Source organism: Tursiops truncatus, chromosome 9 (genome assembly GCF_011762595.2).
Source record: "Tursiops truncatus isolate mTurTru1 chromosome 9, mTurTru1.mat.Y, whole genome shotgun sequence".
Classification (NCBI taxonomy): domain Eukaryota; kingdom Metazoa; phylum Chordata; class Mammalia; order Artiodactyla; family Delphinidae; genus Tursiops; species Tursiops truncatus.
In genome coordinates, this window is record NC_047042.1 from 9,026,951 (window position 1) to 9,045,861 (window position 18,911).

Below are 18,911 nucleotides of genomic sequence, written 5' to 3' on the forward strand. Positions count from 1 at the left end.
TGGGAGAGTTTGATTTCTAGATCTTTGAGTCCTTAGAGCCCCATCTTGGGCACATCCTGGGTTTTGTCTCCTGCTGGCTGCGTTCAATATCAAGTTCGGCTGGCAGGGCAAAGGCCACTTACGGCTCTGCTGAGCCTTCTTGGGGTCCTTCTTTCACCTAACTCAGCTCCTGATCATTTGTTGCTACCCGGCGAGGTTTGTTTTCTGTTCAGGACTTTTTTCCTTGTCCTCACAAGGAGGCTCAGCCGGGACACCTAGGGGGAATCCCCTCCCCTGGAAGGTGCTGCTCTTGGTGCTTCCATTCCGCCCACCCCTCTTCCACCTGGAGTTCTGCATCCTTCTCCCCAACCAGTTCCCAAATGTGGTGTCTTGGGGCTCAGCCAGGAACCCCTCCCTGCACTCCTTCCCTGCAAACCCCATGCATTTCCCATAAGCTGACAGCTCCCCTGATGTTCCGGACACTTCTGGCCTCTGGCTTGCTGCATATCCGGGTCCCAGTGGGTCTGCCTCCAAAGTGCATGGATGCCCCTCACCGCACAGCGCCCCGCCTCACCCCTGCTGCTGTAGAAGCCACCTGGTCTCCCCCCTCACCCTGCCCACCCCTCACTCTGTTCTCCACACAGCAGCCCAAGAGGTCTCTCTAAACACGCACCAGACCCTCCTCTGCTCAGGCCCTTCATTTATTCCCATCACACTTGGACGAACGTGCAAAGCCCTTTTCCTGGACCATCGAGACGTGGGGTCTCTGTCTCTGCTGCTGTCCCCTCGGTCCCCATGTTCCCACCGTTCCAGCCCCTCCAGACACTCCCCACTCTTTTTTTTTTTTTTTTTTTTTTTTTTGCGGTACGCGGGCGTCTCGCTGCTGTGGCCTCTCCCGTCGCGGAGCACAGGCTCCAGATGCACAGGCTCAGCGGCCATGGCTCACGGGCCCAGCCGCTCCGCGGCATGTGGGATCTTCCCGGACCGGGGCACGAACCCATGTCCCCTGCATCCGCAGGCGGACTACCAACCACTGCGCCACCAGGGAAGCCCAGACACTCCCCACTCTTGGCCTCAGTCCCCTTCTCCCAGACTGGACAGGCCCGAGCTAGCCCCAGTCTGGCCCCGTGCCTGTATTCTCCGCTGCACTGCTTGCGCTCATGGATCAATGGTAACGGAGTCCCCTGTCCCCGGAGGCCTTCCACAAAGCCCACGTCATGGATCAGCTATGACAAAGGGACATGGCCAAAGCAAAGCTGCTGTTCACGGCTCACTTCCTAGAGCAGGAACGCAAAGGCAGCTGTCGAGGCTTACCTTGGGGTCCCTGTCTTCCAATCCTGTGGGTTTTGATGCTTTCAGTGAGAATTCTGACCACTATTGCTTGGCTTCCTGAGTCGCCCTTGGGAAGGGGAAGTGGATCTGAGTTGCCTCTCCACCATTACAGAAGCGCAAGGCTGGCTTCTGATTCTTCAAGAGGACCCAGTGAGACTGACGCCCGAATCACATAGACAACAGACTTCTGACCCGCAGCCCGCAGCAGCCAGCCCAGGAAGCCAGCCTGCTGTCTCTAGGGACAATCCAGGAAGCTAAACAATAACCCCTGTAACAATCAGCCCCAAAAGGCCAGAATTTGGTCGATAACTGACAGCTTCCCTAATTTCAGTCCCTACCTCCAACTCAGGACCAACCAGAGAAAGCCAAACACGCTCCCCCAACCAATCACATGGGACCCCCCCCTTCTAGTGAGGGCACCTCCAGCTTCCCCAGGCCCACAGCCCCCACCAGGGCAGCCCTGAGCCCTCCTTCTCCTCCAGGAAGCTGTCCCACTGCCCTGCCTGCCCTTGAGTCTCTGCCAAACCAAGTGATGGGAGCAACTCCCTCGCTACAGCCAGCTCTGAACACACACTTCTGCCTTCCCCATCTGGTTGGTTTTGTTTATTTCCACACAAGAAAGCTAGATTTTATGAAAAATCTCCAATTACTTTTTTTTTTTTTTTTTTGACTGCGTTGGGTCTTCATTGCTGCGTGCGGGCTTTCTCTAGTTGCGGTGAGCGGGGGCTACTCTTCATTGCAGTGCGCAGGCTTCTCATTGTCGTGGCTTCTCTTGTTGTGGAGCACGGGCTCTAGGGCGCGTGGGCTTCAGTAGTTGTGGCACGTGGGCTCAGTAGTTGTGGCCTGCAGGCTCTAGAATGCAGGCTCAGTAGTTGTGGCGCACGGGCTTAGTTGCTCCGCGGCATGTGGGCTCTTCCCGGACCACGGCTCAAACCCGTGGCACCTGCATTGGCAGGCGGATTCTTAACCACTGCGCCACCAGGGAAGTCCCTCCAATTACTTTAATGTTGAGAACAAACATAAAATTTTAAATGTCATGGAGGTGACAGGGCTGCAAGGTTGTCATGTCTGTTGAGTAAAGTGGAAGCCTCTGACCTCTGACTCCTAGTGGCAGGAATTGTGGGAAACAGTTTTGGCCTCTTTTCTAAGCCGGCAGGGTGGTGCTGTGGGCCCTGGCCTGGCCCTGGGGATGTGACCTGCAGGCTTGTACAGATCCACTCCTTGGTCCCTGTCCTCCCAGCAAGCCTTGCTCCGCTCTCCGAGCTGTCAGGCCCCCATCATGAAGGAAGGGGTGTGCCTCTGGCTCGCTGGGCTTGTTGAAAAGCCCTCCCATTGTGAGCCCATTAGTGCTAATTCTCTACCCAAGGCTCCATCTGAGGCAGGACAAGCCCACTGGGCTTGGATTCAAGGGTTGATGGAGACACCACGAGGGGGGAGGCTCCACCCTGCTCTCCCCCTGATCACGGGGCTGGACCCCCACTTCCTCAGCTCCAGGACACCCAAGCCCCTGGTCCCACATTCCTTCTGCCCAGGCCTCACCCTTATCAGCAGGACAGGCAGTGGGCTCTCCCGGGGTCTCCCTGCCCCTCACGGTCCCACCTCCCAGTCAGCCAGCAGAGGGCCTTTCTGAAACATACTGGCCGTGCCCACCCACCCTGACACCTGGCCTGGCTCCATGCCCTGTGTGGTCCAGGTCTGCAGCCTCCCCAGCTCCCTCCCACTTGAGTGACGTGGTTATCAGACTTCCCTAGAACTGGGGCCCCCAACGCCGGGGCCGTAGACCAGTACCGGTCGGCAGCCTGTTAGGAAGCGGGCCGCACAGCAGAAGGTGAGCGGTGGGCGATGGAATCTTCATCTGCCGCTCACCATCGCTGGCATTACTGCCCGAACCACTCCCACCACTGCCCCCCGCCCCCCGTCCGTGGAAAAATTGTCTTCCACGAAACTGGCCCCTGGTGCCAAATAGGTTGGGGACCGCTGCCTTAGAAGACCCCGTTTCTTTGTGCCTGGCAGCACCACCCCTCATGGCCCCTGGACCGTCCACATCTTCCGGCCTCTCTCAGCCTCCAGGTCCCCAGCCGGTGAGATGCCTGCACCAGTGCACACCTGGGACCAGAGGGCTGCATTCACTGGTGTCCCTGGCCAGACAACCAGCCTGGATGAATGGATGAAGAGTAGGGACCCTGAACAGGGGTGATGCCGTGGGGTGCAGCCACCCAAGCCTTCCTACCAGGACCACCCGGCAGCCCCTGCAGCACACCCTTCACCCTGGATGTCCCGCTAACCCAGCAGACCCCATGGGAGCCCGAGGGGACCACAGTGCTGTTGGATCATGAGGGAAGGGGCAGGGCTCCCCGACAGCCCCACACCCAGGAGCCCTGAACAAGAGGTGCCAATAGAGCCTTGAGAAACTTGGGGGAGGAAAGAAATTTCTGGAGAGGAGCAAGAGGCAGGAGAAGCAACCGCTACATGCACTGACTTGGTAAGATCAGGGTGTGGAAAAGTTCATGAGCTGTGAGAGATCCGATGAGGACGGGACTCCCACCCAGGGGCTGTGATGGTCCCCACTGAGAGGAGCAAGCGTGTGAACGGCGTGGCCTCCCCTACCTGGTCTTGGGCATGAGAGTTTGGAGGAAACCCCAAACCCAGCCGACCCCACAGAACCAGTGGGGACACTATGCGCTTAGCTCACCATGTAACTGATGCTCCGGGAGATCACAGCTGAGCCTCAGTTTCCCCATCCATCCGGACACACAGGAGCTGTGCAGAGAGAAAAGGCCTGCAGGTCTTGGAAGAAGATGGGCTGAGGCCAGGCCAGAGGGGCCAGTGAACATCCCCAGGGCCCGAGGACCCCACGTCCCTGCCCCGGGGCTGGTGAGCCCAGGGAACATCATTCCTGGAAACTCCTGGTTCTCCGTCTAGCCCTCGGGGCCGAGAACCTGCCTGAAGGCCTGGCCTGCCAACACCTCTTGCCCCTCCCCTTCCCCCCAAGCCCACCGGGCCTGCATCCCCCCTGGCCTGGCCTCCCCAGCACCCAGCAATTAGAGCTGGCCTCTACTCCCCCTCCAGATGAAAAGTGCAGTCCCAGTCTCATGGCTGTGTGAAGGGTTCTCTTAGAAGCTGAGGAAATGGGTTAATGGTGGTGGCCTGCCAGGGAAGTGACCTGGTTCCCCACCACTGACCACCATGCTTTCCATAAGTCTTGAAGGCATGGGAGTGCTCTGAGTAAAATGTGACTGTACCACGCCTGCAGCACAGCCCCAGTGACACGAGACTGCCTGGGGGGAACAGTCTGTGTATATATGGTGGGATGTGACAGATACACATGTGCTTACATAGGAAAAAGCCAGATGAAGGTGAACGAAGACATTAACAAGGTAGCTCCAGGACACAGATCACGTGTGATTTTCTTTTTCTTCTTTATGCTTTTCTGAATTGTGCAAGTTTTCTGCAATGTGTATCAATTATTTTTCTAATTTAAAAACTTTGAAATTATCTTCTAAATAACCTCAGTTGAAATCTGTAGAAAGCTTTCTAGATAAGAGGCACCTTCACTAATTTACCACCTCATGTAACCCTCACACCTACCCATTATGAAAGATGCTGTCGTTGCCTCCGTTTCATAGGTGGGAGAACTGAGGGGCACGTGAAGGGAAACGACCTGTCTGAGGTCACACAGCAAATGAGACCAGAGCCCGATTCCCAAGGACAGACTCCTTCCACGAGGGGTTTACCCAGGGGCCTTAAATCTCGAGCCTTCAAATCTTAGGCAAGACTTCAACGTTAGCCAATGCCCTTGTGTTGATCATAACAAAATACATTCTGAGATGTAATCTGCTAACAGCCCTCACCGCCCCAAAAGTCTCAACCTAAATCACAGAGATCAGAGAATGTCAAGGACAGGAATGTCCGCTAACGTGCTATGCCCCAGGTGCCAAATGCTTTTGCAACACCTGGGTTCCCTAGGCAACAGCCTCACCCCATGCACAGGTGAGAAACAGTAAGTAGTTCAAGGTCACAGAACTAGCAGAGCCAGGGCGGGACCCAACCCAGGCATGGATTCAAACCCTCCCGCTTGACCACTTCATGGGAAGGGCATTCATGCCACACCCTGTGTTTGGACTTCACCCCCCAGGTTGTATAGGAAGAATTTCAGATGGCAGGGGTGGCTGGGGGGAGGGATGGTGAGTGATAGGATCATGCTAATGTGCGAAAGCTCAGCTGGCCAGAAAGACCAGCATGGGGACTTCCCTGGTGGCGCAGCAGTTAAGAATCCGCCTGCCAATGCAGGGGACACAGGTTCAAGCCCTCGTCCGGGAAGATCGCACATACCGCTGAGCAACTAAGTCCATGTGCCACAACTACTGAGCCTGCGCCCTACAGCCTGAGAGCCACAACTACTGAGCCCACATGCCAAAACTACTGAAGCCCATGCACCTAGAGCCCATGCTCCGCAACAAGAGAAGCCACCACAATGAGAAGCCTGCACACCGCAATGAAGAGTAGCCCCCGCTCGCCACAACTAGAGAAAGCCTATGCGCAGCAACGAAGACTCAATGCAGCCAAAAGTAAATAAATTTATTTTTTAAAAAAAAGAGTGAATCCGAAAATAAAAGGAAAAAAAGTGAAGAGAAAGCACTTTGTAAGTTTTGTGCAGCATGAAATACATGTGCCCATCCCAACCAGGGATGTAAAGTACGATTTTGGTGATTCCACATAAGAGTCAAATGCTCTCGTGCTCTCATTTAAACTGGCATTGCACAATATAAAGATGAATGGTGGGCTTCCCTGGTGGCGCAGTGGTTGAGAGTCCGTCTGCTGATGCAGGTGACACAGGGTCATGACCTGGTCCGGGAAGATCCCACATGCTGCGGAGCGGCTGGGCCCGTGAGCCATGGCCGCTGAGCCTGCGCCTCCGGAGCCTGTGCTCCGCAACGGGAGAGGCCACAACAGTGAGAGGCCCGTGTACCGCAAAAAAAAAAAAAAAATGTTGGAAGATTTGCATTTTCCTGTGGTTCAACCTAAAAATGTAGCCAATCAATAGGTAATAATTTCAATAGATGTATAAAAGTATATGATAAAACTCACCACCCATTCCTGATTAAAACCTCCTTTTTGAGGCTTCCCTGGTGGCGCAGTGGTTGAGAGTCCGCCTGCCGATGCAGGGGACACGGGTTCATGCCCCGGTCCGGGAAGATCCCACATGCTGCGGAGCGGCTGGGCCCGTGAGCCATGGCCGCTGAGCCTGCACGTCCAGAGCCTGTGCTCCGCAACGGGAGAGGCCACAACAGCGAGAGGCCCGCATACCGCAAAAAAAAAAAAAAAAAAATGAATGGTAATATTCACACTAATAATAGGAACATTTAATTTTAATTTAGCTAGAGTGACATTTTTAAAAAACACCATTTTTAAAAATGAGAGATGTGGAAAAGAGGAAAACCTTTGTATTTAGTATCCTTACCAACATTTTCTTCCCACTTGTTGAACAAGGCACCCCACAAAGTATGTAGCCAGCCCTATGGTCAAGGAGGAAGGGACCAGGCCCTGTGACCCTATGACCACAGGTCCCATAGCCCAAGGGCTGTGTCCCAGGGAGCCAGAGGCTGGCGACTCAGTATGAGGCCACGGCCCCGTGGCCTGAGTTCCTGGTGTGGTCAGCCTGGCCTCAGACTCAGCATCTGAGCCAGGAGGACCCTGAGTCCTCCCGGCCATGGTGTAGGGGGAGGGACAGAGAAAAGGGAGAGAAAGGTCAGCAGGGCCAGCCAGTGAGTGACCGTGGCCTGGCCACCCCTCACTTCTCTGAACCTCAGTACCCCGCTCTGACCTGTGCACTGCATTCTTCTCAGACTGCAGGAGGGGAAACAGCCAAAGGGGGAGCATCTTGTGAGCTGCCAGTGTAAAGAGGCACCAGCAGGTAGCAAGTCGCCACTGGCCAGGACTCCAGACCCCCATCCCTGAAGGCCGGCACTGGCCACCCCGGGAGGGACCTGGGCTGAGGTCCGAGAACTCTGCTGAGGGGTCCTAGGGACTGAGACGGTGCTACATGGGGCCCGGAGTCAGGGAGAGCCAGGGGGACCTGAGCTGCTTGTCGTACTGGCAGGGTGTTCCGGGCTAAAACATCTGGAAACGCGAGTACCCAGGGAAGCACTGAGGGGCTCTGTGTCAAAGGTCAAGAGGCCACAGGCCAGGCAGAGTATGGCCTGGACCAGGGGTGGGCACTGACCATCAGCACACGTGGTCACCCCGGGGCCACCTTCCCTGTCCAGGCCCTCAGGGCAGCAGGATCAAGGAAGTTTCCCCAGAGAAGGAGGGGCACGTCTCCTTGGTGTTGGTCCCGCTCACAGGGCACAGGCGGGCCCTTCTGGGAAGAGGCCTTCCCAGTGTCCGCCCTGTGCAGAAACAGCCCTGACACTGCCCCTGCCCCTCCCTTTCTCGGATGCCCGACATTCTCTGCACAGAACATGCAGCCCATAAACTCAAGACGGCCTGTTCTTGCTGTAGAATGTTCAGGAAAAGACAAAAAGACACCATGGGAGAAATAAAACGCCCCCCCAGATACCCCTGCGCCTGGGCTCCTCCTCCTTCTCCGTTACCTGTGGACCGTGTGCTGAACTGGACCCGTGACTCCCTCTCCCTGAAGGGCACCCCCACAACCACGGAAAAAAACACCACGTCGTGTCGTTGTGGATTCTATTTCTTCCTTCGTCTGCCCTTCATTTTCTTAATTCTCAGAGTAAGCACGCATTACTTTCAAAGTGGAAAAAAATGGTCCACCTTATTAGGAATTTTTTGTTTACAAATGCGGCCCGAGGCAGCAGCTGTCCAGTCTGGGCTCCGTCCAAGCCGGAAGCCCCTTGGTCCCCCTGGGGCAGCCCCAGCCGCCCGCCCTGCCCTCCCCTCCCCGCCATGCTCCTCCCCCCACTGCCTCCTTTAAAGGTGCCCCGGGGCCACAAGCCACCATCTGCCACCTGCCTGCCACCCGCCACCATGCGTTGTCTTGCCAGCCTGGCCCTGGCCCTGCTCGTCCTGAAGGCTGCCCTCAGGCTGGCCCCGGCCCTCACCTTGCCAGGTAGGCCCAGGAGGGTCATCCTGAACTCCCTCCCCTCCAGGTGCGCCCCTGAAACACTGCCGGACCTGGCAGTTTGGTAACTGGGACAAGAGGAGAGAACAGGGGAGGCACATCCCGCGGCGGGGTGTGTCAGTGACAGCAGAAGAGTGGGGTACTGCCCAAAGATGCCCGTGTGCTGGGGGACTAGAGCCACAGGGCCCAGGCCACTGTCCCAGGGTGAAAAGTGACCGGGCAGCTAACTGGGCATGGGGGGAGCCTGTCCTGGCCCCTCAGGGTCTTAACTCCACCTCCTGCAGTGCGCCTGAGGCCTTGTTTCCTAATTTTTACAGCTGATTCACACTTTTGTCAGCTGTGTCACATTTCTGGCAGATTTTTTCTTTCCTAGAAGCAGAGCAGAGCGCTGGGCTGCTGGGGACCCGCCTCCCCATGGTTCTGTCCTTGCCCCACCTTGCTTTCCCCTGAGGAGCCCCAGGGGAGGCGGGATCCGGCCACCCCCACCCACCTGCCCATCCTGTGTGCAGGGCAGGCGTGTGTCCAGAGTTCAGCTCCTCCTCCGAGGATTCCTGCACAATCTCCTGTGTCAACGATGAGAACTGTCCCCAAGGCACCAGGAGCCCCTGCTGCTGATCCTGCTGGTCCCCCTCATAGGTAACGCCGCCGTCCCTGCGCCCCAGTGGAGCCCCATCTGGAGGAAGGGAGGGACCAGCTTTGTCAAGGGTCCCCTTGAGCCGGCACTCCACACTCCGCTCTCAGTGAACCCCCCAGTGGCCCCATAAAAGCCCGGTCATGACACCGCTTCACCTGCTGGACGCACTGGAGGCCCAGCTGAGGCTCGCCCACTTCCTCCCAACATCACCAGTGCCTGGCTCAGCGATCCATGAGGGCTGCTGTCTCCCTCCCAGCCTTCAAGCTCCAGGCCACCAAGCGGGGGTGAAGGTTGGGGGCCGCCAGAGACCAGCAGTGGGGCAGCCCCAGCAAGCCAGCGGGCGATGAAGGCCTGGCCCGCCTCTCCCCTAGTACCTGTTCCAAAGGCTGGCCGCTGTCCCTGGGTGCAGGCCCTGCTGGCCCCAAAGCTCTGCTTAGAGAGAAACGAGTGATCCAGGGATGACCAATTATGGAAAACCAGAAGTGCTGCTTCAGCTCGTCGTGTGCCATGAGGTGTATGGTCCCCACCACAGGTAAGCATCCCGGAGACCCCGCCCTCAAGACACCTTCCCGAGACACTGCCCTGGGGATGGTGGACTTGGCTTCTCCCTTTGCCTCCCCTGACCTTGGGGCCTCTGCAGGTCCCTGAGGGCAGTAAGACACAGGAGCGGGCGGGGGCTCAGGCAGCAGTGACCCAGGGCTGCAACAGCTGCAGGCCTCTGCATGCACTTGATGCCGTTGGGTTAGAGTGGGTCTCAGACTAGCAAAGGGGGCTCAGAGAAACACTTGCTTGGTGGGACTTGGTCCAGCTGGGCCCACCTGCAATGCTTGTGCCTTTGCCACTTAATCTGGGGAGGAGCTCTGGGTTAGGAGCCCAGAGACATGGTTCCCAGATAACAGTCCCTGCCAGCTGTGACCTCGCCTGCCTGCCTGCCCACGGGCGATAGTGAGGGCCCGAGACAGTAGTGTGGAGGGCTCACTGGCCCACACACAGCATCCCTCCCTCCCCTGCCTCCACCGTGACCAGGCTCCACCTCCTCTGAGGCCTCCGCGTCCCCTGCAGAGGGCTCTCTCCAGTGAGGGACATCCCTGAGAGCCCCTGGCTGCCAGGAGTGACCGGTCCAAGTCCTCTCAGCCAGAATCTTCTCTCTTGGATCCAGTCAGCCCAAGATGCCTCCTACCTGCTGCTAATAAAAACCCACTTGGGGCTTCCCTGGTGGTGCAGCGGTTGGGAGTCCACCTGCTGATGCAGGGGACACGGGTTCGTGCCCCAGTCCGGGAAGATCCCACATGCCGCGGAGCGGCTGGGCCCGTGAGCCATGGCCGCTGGGCCTGCGTGTCCGGAGCCTGTGCTCTGCAATGGGAGAGGCCACAACAGTGAGAGGCCCGCGTACCGCAAAACAAACAAACAAACAAACAAACAAAACCACTTGGCTTCATGTCTCTCGGTCCTCTGTCTGTCTGTCCTTGGCACCTGCCCGGGGTGGTGGGGGGCAGGCGAAGCACACAGGCCTTGCCCCCAGGAGCTCCCCAGCAGGCCTGGAAGCTCCTGGAAGAGCCAGGCGCTGGGAGCTGGGGGCCATGGTGGCGTCTCTGGGCTGGGAGAGACTTGTCCACCAGGCTCTCGGTGCCGGCCCCTGGGGTCTGACCCCTTTCAGAGGTGCTGAGGAATGGGGGCTCGGGAGCATGAGCAGAGGCTGCAGGGAGGGCTTGGGGCTCAGCGGCTGCCAGACCTCACTGGCCTTGACCAGCTTCGGGGACACACAGAGGGCAAGGTGTTAGAGGCTGTTCCTCGGGCAGCCTGGTTTAGAGCCTCCAGTGACGTGTGCATACCCCACCCCACACCCAGTGAGTGTCTTATAATTCATTTCAGCTCTGACAAAACCAGCCAGAGGGAAGTCCCTCTGGTCCAGGGATTAGGGCTCCACACTTCCACAGCCAAGGACATGGCTTCAGTCCCTGGTTGGGGAACTGTGCAGCTCCCACAAGCTGTGCAGTGCAGTGCAGCCAAAAACAAAAACAAAAAACTACCCAGAGTTCAAGTCAGGCCCCACAATCAAGGGCTCAATCCCATAAGGCAGGGGTCCCCAAACCCTGGGCCACAGACTGGTACAGTTTGCAGCCTGTTAGGAACCATGCGGCACAGCAGGAGGTGAGTGGCGGGCGAGAGAGCGAAGCTTCATCTGCTGCTCCCATCGCTCCCCATCGCTCCCCATCCCTCCCCCATCCCTCCCCATCGCTCCCCCATCACTCCCCATCGCTCCCCCATCGCTCCCCATCGCTCCCCATCGCTCTCCATCACTCCCCATCACTTCCCCATCGCTCCCCATCGTTCCCCATCACTCCCCCATTGCTCCCCATCACTCCCCATCACTCCCCCATCGCTCCCCATCGCTCCCCCATCGCTCCCCATCACTCCCCATCCCTCCCCCATCGCTCCCCATCACTTCCCCATCGCTCCCCATCGCTCCCCATCACTCCCCATCACTCCCCGTCCCTCCCCATCACTTCCCCATCACTTCCCCATCACTCCCCCATCGCTCCCCATCGCTCCCCATCACTCCCCCATCACTCCCCATCACTCCCCATCCCTCCCCCATCGCTCCCCATAGCTCCCCCATCACTTCTCCATCACTCCTCATCACTCCCCATCACTCCCCCATCGCTCCCCATCGCTTGCATTACTGCCTGAACCATCCCTACAACCGCGGTCCGTGGAAAAATTGTCTTCCACGAAACCGGTCCCTGGTGCCAAAAAGGTTGGGGATCGCTGCCCTGAGGCTAAAATTCAGGGGTTCCCATAACCCCCACAGATTCAATAGTTTGGTAGAACCGACCCGCAGATCTCTGAAAGCACAATACTTATGTTATAGTTCTACTATAGAGGATACAGACCAGGAAGAGCCAGATGAAGAGACACATAGGGTGAGGGCGTGGGAGGGGGATACAGGAACCTCTGTCCCCGTGGGCTCAGGGTATGCCACCCTCCCAGCCCATTAACCATCACCAGCCCAGAAGATCCCTGAGTTTCTGTGTCCAAAGGCTTTCTTGTGGGTTCTTGAATAAGCATTATGAGGAACTTCCCTTGTGGTCCAGTGATTAAGACTCTATGCTCCCAATACAGGGGGCCCAGGTTCGATCCCTGGTCGGGGAACTAGATCCCGCATGCCGCAATTAAGAGCTCACATGCCGCAGCTAAAGAGCCTGCATGCCGCAACTAAAGATCCTGCATGCCACAATGATGATGATCCCACGTGCCACAGCTAAGACCCAGCACCGCCAAATAATTAATTTAAAAAAAAAAAAGCATTACAAGGAAATCATCAGCAATCGGTGATTAACTCAATCCCCAGCCCTCTAATCACCCTAGAGTCACCTCATTAGCATAAACTTGGGTATGGGAAAGGGGCTCATTACAAATAACAAAAGGAAATTGTAAGGAAATTCCTATCACTCAGGAATTTGCAAGAGTCTTTGAAGCTGTGTGCCAGGGACAAGGACCAGATTCAGTTTTTATGTGCAGCCCGGTTTTCGACACCTACAGTCCATGTGAGCAACTTTCAGTTCTTTAAACACCTACACCCAGGCCAATTTGCCATCTCAGGTGGCTCAAAGTGCAGCTTAGGGCAGTTCCCAAAGTTCGGCCCACATCGGCAGCAGCGTCACCTGGTGGTGTCAGACGGCTCCACCCAGACCCACTGGGTCAGAAAGGCAGGTGGGGCCCACACGCTGTTTTCAGCAGCTCCAGGAAATCAAGGACTGCTGGGTGAGGCTGCAAGGCTTCCTGATTTCAAGGTGCCCCCCAATCTCCAGGAATCTTGCCAAAATGCAGATTCCAATTCTGGAGGTCTGGAATTCTGCATTTCCAGCTGCTCCCAGGGGAGGTAAAAAGTAAAAAGGGAAAGAAGGCTGGCCTTCCAGGACTGGGGCATGTTGGGGGCCAGCTGGTGGGAGGGGTGTGTGGGCGGCCACGTTGGAAGGTCCTGAGTTGGGTAATGCACAGCTGGGAGCACAGTGCAGCGCCAGAGAGGAGGGGCTGCAGGAGGACGCACGGGAGGGAGGCCTGGACGCTGGGCAGGTAAAGGGCCGTTCCAGGGTGTGAGAAAGATGGGGCTACAGGTCCTGAGGGGGCCACACCTACCATGCAAAGGGACTCACAGTGCGGTGCTGTTGTACCTCCAGGAAGCCCGGAGGCTGGAGGACAGTGGGCACACCCTCCCACACCCCTGCCTGTGCTGGGCAGGTGCCAGAAGAGCTTCTGGGGGAGAGAGGTGAGTCTGAGATGGAGCTGAGCCCCTCGACGGGGCTGCCGCTCCTGCCGGGGCCCAGACCCAGGAAAGATCCCCGGCGGGCCCTGAGCCCACCCTGACTTGAGCTTAGAAGGAACGGGGTGGGGGGGCTCACCAGCCTCCCCCCTCCCCCGCCATGCTGAGGACTCCTTCCCTGCAGAGAATGCTCATCACGCCCCAGTCTCTGCATTAACCACGTGTCCAGCTTCTGTAAACTTGCTGCTCTAACATCTGTCCTACATGCATACCCTGGACACGTCGATGATATGCCTGACTCACCTTGCTCAGCCTCCTGCCCCCCACACCCCTCCTTGGGGGTGTAAAGTAAGCAATCCGGAGACCACACCCCCACCGCCTCGTCTAGGGGGTCTCATACTCCTGGTCACTCTCCCAGTGCAAGGCCAGGGACCACACCACTAGGGGGAGACCCTCCACCCCAGAGCCCACTGACATTACTCACACTAGCCGGTCCTAATAAGCCTGTCATCCTTCCTCTCCAGCTCCTTCCAAGGAAACCACAGTAAAGCAACCCACAGTTTCTCCCCACTCCTGCCCCGCCACCTCCCCACCTCCTGGCTGACCCTGTGCTTCCCCTTGTGGCTCTTCGTGGAGGGATGTGTCTCCTTCTCCTGGGAACTGTGAATGATAAACTATCTTCACTGGCAGTTATCTCAGATTTTCTATTAACACGCTATATTTTAATAGTCACTTTCAGGGGCTGGACATCCATCCCAGAGAGACCCAGGGGCTGTGAAGGGGGTTCTCTCCCCGCTGCACCACCTCTCAATGCTTGCTCACAGCAGCCCACCCCAGAGCTCCCAGCACCCTACTAGGCTGATCCCCTAGCCCCACCATAGCTCTATCTAGAGAGAGGCCGCCCCCTGCAGCACAGGTACTCAGTTCCTACAGACCCCAGAGCAGGAGCCCAGGTGGAAGGCAGGAGAGGCTGGAAGAAGGGCCCCATCAGTACGGCTCAGTGCCTGGCCCACAGGCTGCCACCCCCAGGCCCCACTCCATACACTATACTGTGCACTTCTCCACCCCGCACCAGGAGGGCTCCGCAAGACTTGCTGGTGGACAAGGTGGAAGGCTGGGCAACGTGGAGTGATGGGCAAGGGGGATGGATGGAAAGGTAGAAGGACGGACATAATGGAAGGAAGGGCCAGGGGGAAGGCTGGAAGAGTAATTCCATGGGCTGTGGGCCCCTGGAAGCCGGCCGTGTTCAGGATTCGGGGGGCAGAAGGCCCAGCACCTTACCCAGCTGGGAGCGAGCCCCTGGCCAGGACGGAGAGGCATGGGGAGGTCTGGGCGGCTGCAGGAGACCTGGATGTTCACTCTCCATGTGCCCATGGGCTGTCCTGCCCTCCCTGGGCCTCAGTTTCCTGTACACAGAGAAGGGCAGAAAGGACATGTTCATGTGCCCAGCAAGAGCTGGGGCCAGGCTGACTTTGGGACAGCCACCAGGTCTGATTCCTCCTCTTACTCGGGGGTCTGGAGACGCAACAATGCTACCAGGCCCTGAGGGAAAGTCTTCTCCTGAGAGGAAAGCCCTTGGCCAGGTTTGTCCAGGGTCCCCAAGGCCACCCCCCAGGTTCTGTGATTCTCCAAAAGGACCCAGCATAGAGTCACACTCATGGCTAAGATTTATTCTAACTAAGGAGACGGAGCAAAACCTGCAAAGAGAAAAAGGCACATGGGGTGAACTCTGGAGGAGACCAGTCATGAACTTCCAGACCTCTCCCCTTAGAGCCACCCTGGAGGCACTGAATCCCCTGGCAACAAGCTGGGACCATGAAGCGTCTACCAAGCAAGCTCGTTAGAGACCCAGCATCCAGGGGTTTTATCAGGGCCTGGTCTTGTAAGCACCCTCTGCCCAGCGTGTACCAAAATTCCAGACTCTCCGAGGGAAAGCAGGTGTCAGCACAGCGCACTACTTGTCCAGTTTGGGTGCAGGGGGCTACTCTTACCATAGCGGGAAAGTTGTCGTCAGTGTAGGGGACTGTTTAGCGGTCACGTTTCCAGACACCAGTGGAGGGCCAACCCGGCCGGCGGGCCCGTCAGGACTGGCAGCCTCAGACGTGCTGTGTCGGGGCTCTTCTGCGCACCAGGGCTTCTGGCAGGTTGTGGTTTGAGTACACCTGGGGAAAGAGAGTGGGCAGGTTGAGGACAGAGTGATCTACCACCCTGGCTGGCCTGGGGCTGGGGGATTTCCCTTGATGGGGACTTTCTGTGCTAAAAGCAGGACGGTGGGCACACCAGGATGGCTGCTCATCTCGTGGAGGCACAGTTTCAGGAGAGAAGATGCTGTTGGCAGAGGGTGGTGGCAAGAGTGCGAGGCTCAGCCTGGAAGGAGGCAGAGGGAAGGGAGGGAGGGTAGCCACGTGGGGGCCTTATCTGGAGGGCTCCCGACAGAGGCCTGTATCCCTGCATCCTGACCACACATCCTCAAGTAGCACTTTGACAGACCTGGAGACTGAGCCAGGCAGGTTCAGTGCCCGGCCCAGGTTACAGGGTGCGCAGGCAGTAGGACCAAATTGGTACCCTAACCTCCTCACAGTCATCTGTCAGCTCATCTGGCCCTGATTCCAACTGGAATGGGAACAGGTGTTGGCGAGTCCCCACACCTCTCTGCACCTCAGTTTTCATCTGTCAGCAAGTGTGTTGGATGAGAAAGGCTCTGAGGTATCCCGGCTCTCCTTTCCACCCTCCCTCTGGGAAGGAGACAAACTCATCTCCTACAGCTCTAATGTCCTGCCAGGTGGACCCATGGCTTGTTCCTCATCGAGGACCTTGCAGTCCGAGGAGGGCATTCAGGTCAGATCCCCACCCCAGGCCATTCCATCCCTCAAAGTCACCAATAAGGCAGTTCTGGGATCAGGAGGAAGGTGGAGGGTGCTAGCAAGTAGAATCAGGAAGGAAATAAGGGGACATCCCTGGTGGCACAGTGGTTAAGACTCCGCGCACCCAATGTAGGGGGCCCGGGTTCCATCCCTGGTCAGGGAACTAGATCCTGCATGCTGCAACTAAAGGATCCTGCATGCCGCAACTAAAAAAAAAGATCCCTCACACGACAACGAAGATCCCACCATGTGTTGCAACTAAGACCCGATGCAGCCAAATAAATAAACCCACAGAACTGAGTAACTACCTTTCTCCAACACCTCTCCCCACCAAAAAAAGGCCAGAAGTTTCTCTCCAGAGAGGGTAGTGGAGGGCACCTGGAATGAATTGCCTCAACCCTCTGGGAGAGTGGGCTTACCTTGCTAAAATCTGAGTGACTGTGGCAGTTCTAAATGCAGCCTCAAATCCTTGGGCACTCCTCCCCTTGAGACTGAGGTCAGAGACCCCCTCTTGAGTTTAGATGGGGCCGTGGCCACTTCCACCATGGAGAACGCAGACCCTGCGTGCTTCTTGAGGCTGGTCATAAAAGGCAACGGGGTCTCCCTTGTTTGCTGGAGCACCCACGGTTGAACCCCTGAGCTAAGCAAGAGAGGCTGGCACACGCGGGCTCTTGGTAGACTGTCTCTAGCTTTGAGTGGTTCCAGTGGAGGCCCCAGTCATTGTACAGCAGAGACAAGCCATCCTCAAAACATCCACAAGCACAATAAAGCAAGCGGTGGCGTCTGTTCCGTAGCAACAGTAACGATGATGAAGGAAACATACGCATGCTCAAACCTGAGGCCACACACCCCGACCCACCCAGCTGTCCTCCTCAGCCAGGCTCCCAAAATGTTGGCAGCTCTGGAAATGCCTCTGCAAACTCTCACCAGCCCAAGAGGAAAGACCTAAGAAGATGACAGCAGTAGCTACCCAAGAAAATGGCCTGATGGCGAGGTTCACTGCCAACATGCTCTACTCATGTGCTAGAGTTCCTTCTTTTTAGCCCACCGTTCTTTCTTTTTCTTTTTTATATCACAGCTTTATTGAGGTATAATTCACCTAACATAAAATTCGCTCTTTAATGTGTACTCAGCGGCTCATCATACATTCAGTTAATCGTGCAACTATATAATTCCTGAACATTTTCACCACCCCAAAAAGAAATCCCATACCCATTAGTCACTCCCCATTATACCACCACCCCCATCTCCCCAGCCCCTGAAAACAATTCATCTACTTTCAAGTCTACAGACTTGCCTCTTCAGGACATTGCATATAAATGAAATCATGTAATATGTGGTCTCATTGGACTGGTTCCTGTTAACTGAAAAAAATGCGCAACCTAAAAGTTGAGAATTGTTTTATCTGGTGGACTTTCTGAGGATTTCAAACCCGGGAGGCAGCCTCTCAGATTGCTCTGAGGGACTGCTCCGAAGAGGTATTGAAGAGGAACCAGGATATATAGTTCTGTAACAAAAACCAGGTGGTCATAACAACAAAAGATTACTGTTAATTAAAGAAAACCGGGCATCTCAAGTTAATTAATTTAGCACTTTTTATGTCTGCGAAGATGCTAGTCTGGGCTCATTGAATTCATTCCTTTGATATGCACCTCAGCTATCTGGGGCCAGTATCCTGTTCGTTCCCATCCTGAGTCCCCTCAGGGCTCACCATCAAGGGGCAGCTGTAGTGGCTTGATGGCTGCAACATCCTTTGTTCACTGATTTAGATTTAGATTCCACACTTTAGAAATTAAAAAAAAAAAAGGAAAAGAATGGAGGAGAGGAGAAGGAAACAGGAAGAAAAAAGAAGAAGGAAGGGAAGGAGGGCGGGCGAAAAAACACCTCACGTACAATTTTTGGACTCCACATAAACTCAAAAAGCTTGAAAGCTAGAGGCTCACAGAGTAACCAAGGCTTCAAAATCAGGAAATGATTTCTAAAACACCCAGCCACACTATCAATCAAGCAGGAGGATATAATAAAGACATTTCAGACCTGCAAGGCCTTTACTGACCTCCTTTGCATCATTTCTCACAGAGGTACTGAAGGATCTGCTCCACCCAAACAAGGGCATAAATCAAGAAATAAGATAAAGAACAGAAAGTAAGAGAAGGGAAGCCCAATAAGTTTATTTTTAAAAACTAAATTAAAAATAAACCGCCAGGCAGGTCCCTGGAATCTTAAGCCAAAAATACAAAGCAATTCTTAATTCCATGGAAATAAAAAGTCGTGCAGGGCTTCCCCGGTGGCGCAGTGGTTGAGAGTCCGCCTGCCGATGCAGGGGACGCAGGTTCGTGCCCCAGTCTGGGGGGATCCCACATGCCGCGGAGCGGCTGGGCCCGTGAGCCATGGCCGCTCGACCTGCGCGTCCGGAGCCTGTGCTCCGCAGCGGGAGGGGCCACAGCGGTAAGAGAACCACGTACCGAAAAAGAAAAAAAAGGCGTGCAGGAAGAAAGATAAATCAAGTCCACGTACACAACTCAGATACATCTTGCTTGGCTTACCCCGCAGTTTCTTTTACAAGTAAACGTCAATATTTAAAAGTCAAGAGACTGCACATAAAATTCCAGAATCCTAGATTCTTTTTTGGAAAAACTGCAAGATCTAGGCAATCTGTGCCTACATTTCCGCACACCTGCGCTGAGAGGCCTTCCCAGCGTGCCACAGCCCAGCCCTGGGCAGTCTACAGCCGGGGCTTCTCTAGAGGCAATGAGA

General features: G+C 56.1%; 1 protein-coding gene across 2 annotated transcripts in view; it reads right to left on the minus strand.

The window, feature by feature from the left end:
* Positions 1 to 18,911, minus strand: part of RAMP3 (receptor activity modifying protein 3) — a 68,524-nt gene that overhangs the window by 49,276 nt on the left and 337 nt on the right. For both annotated transcript variants that reach the window (XM_073809516.1, XM_073809517.1), the window contains exons 2-6: positions 15,282 to 15,452; positions 14,572 to 14,696; positions 8,883 to 9,065; positions 6,400 to 6,571; positions 4,004 to 4,071 (exon numbers count right to left, since the gene is read on the minus strand). In XM_073809516.1, the coding sequence (XP_073665617.1) occupies positions 4,004 to 4,071; positions 6,400 to 6,571; positions 8,883 to 9,065; positions 14,572 to 14,696; positions 15,282 to 15,452 (719 nt within the window). The remainder of the gene's footprint in view (positions 1 to 4,003; positions 4,072 to 6,399; positions 6,572 to 8,882; positions 9,066 to 14,571; positions 14,697 to 15,281; positions 15,453 to 18,911) is intronic.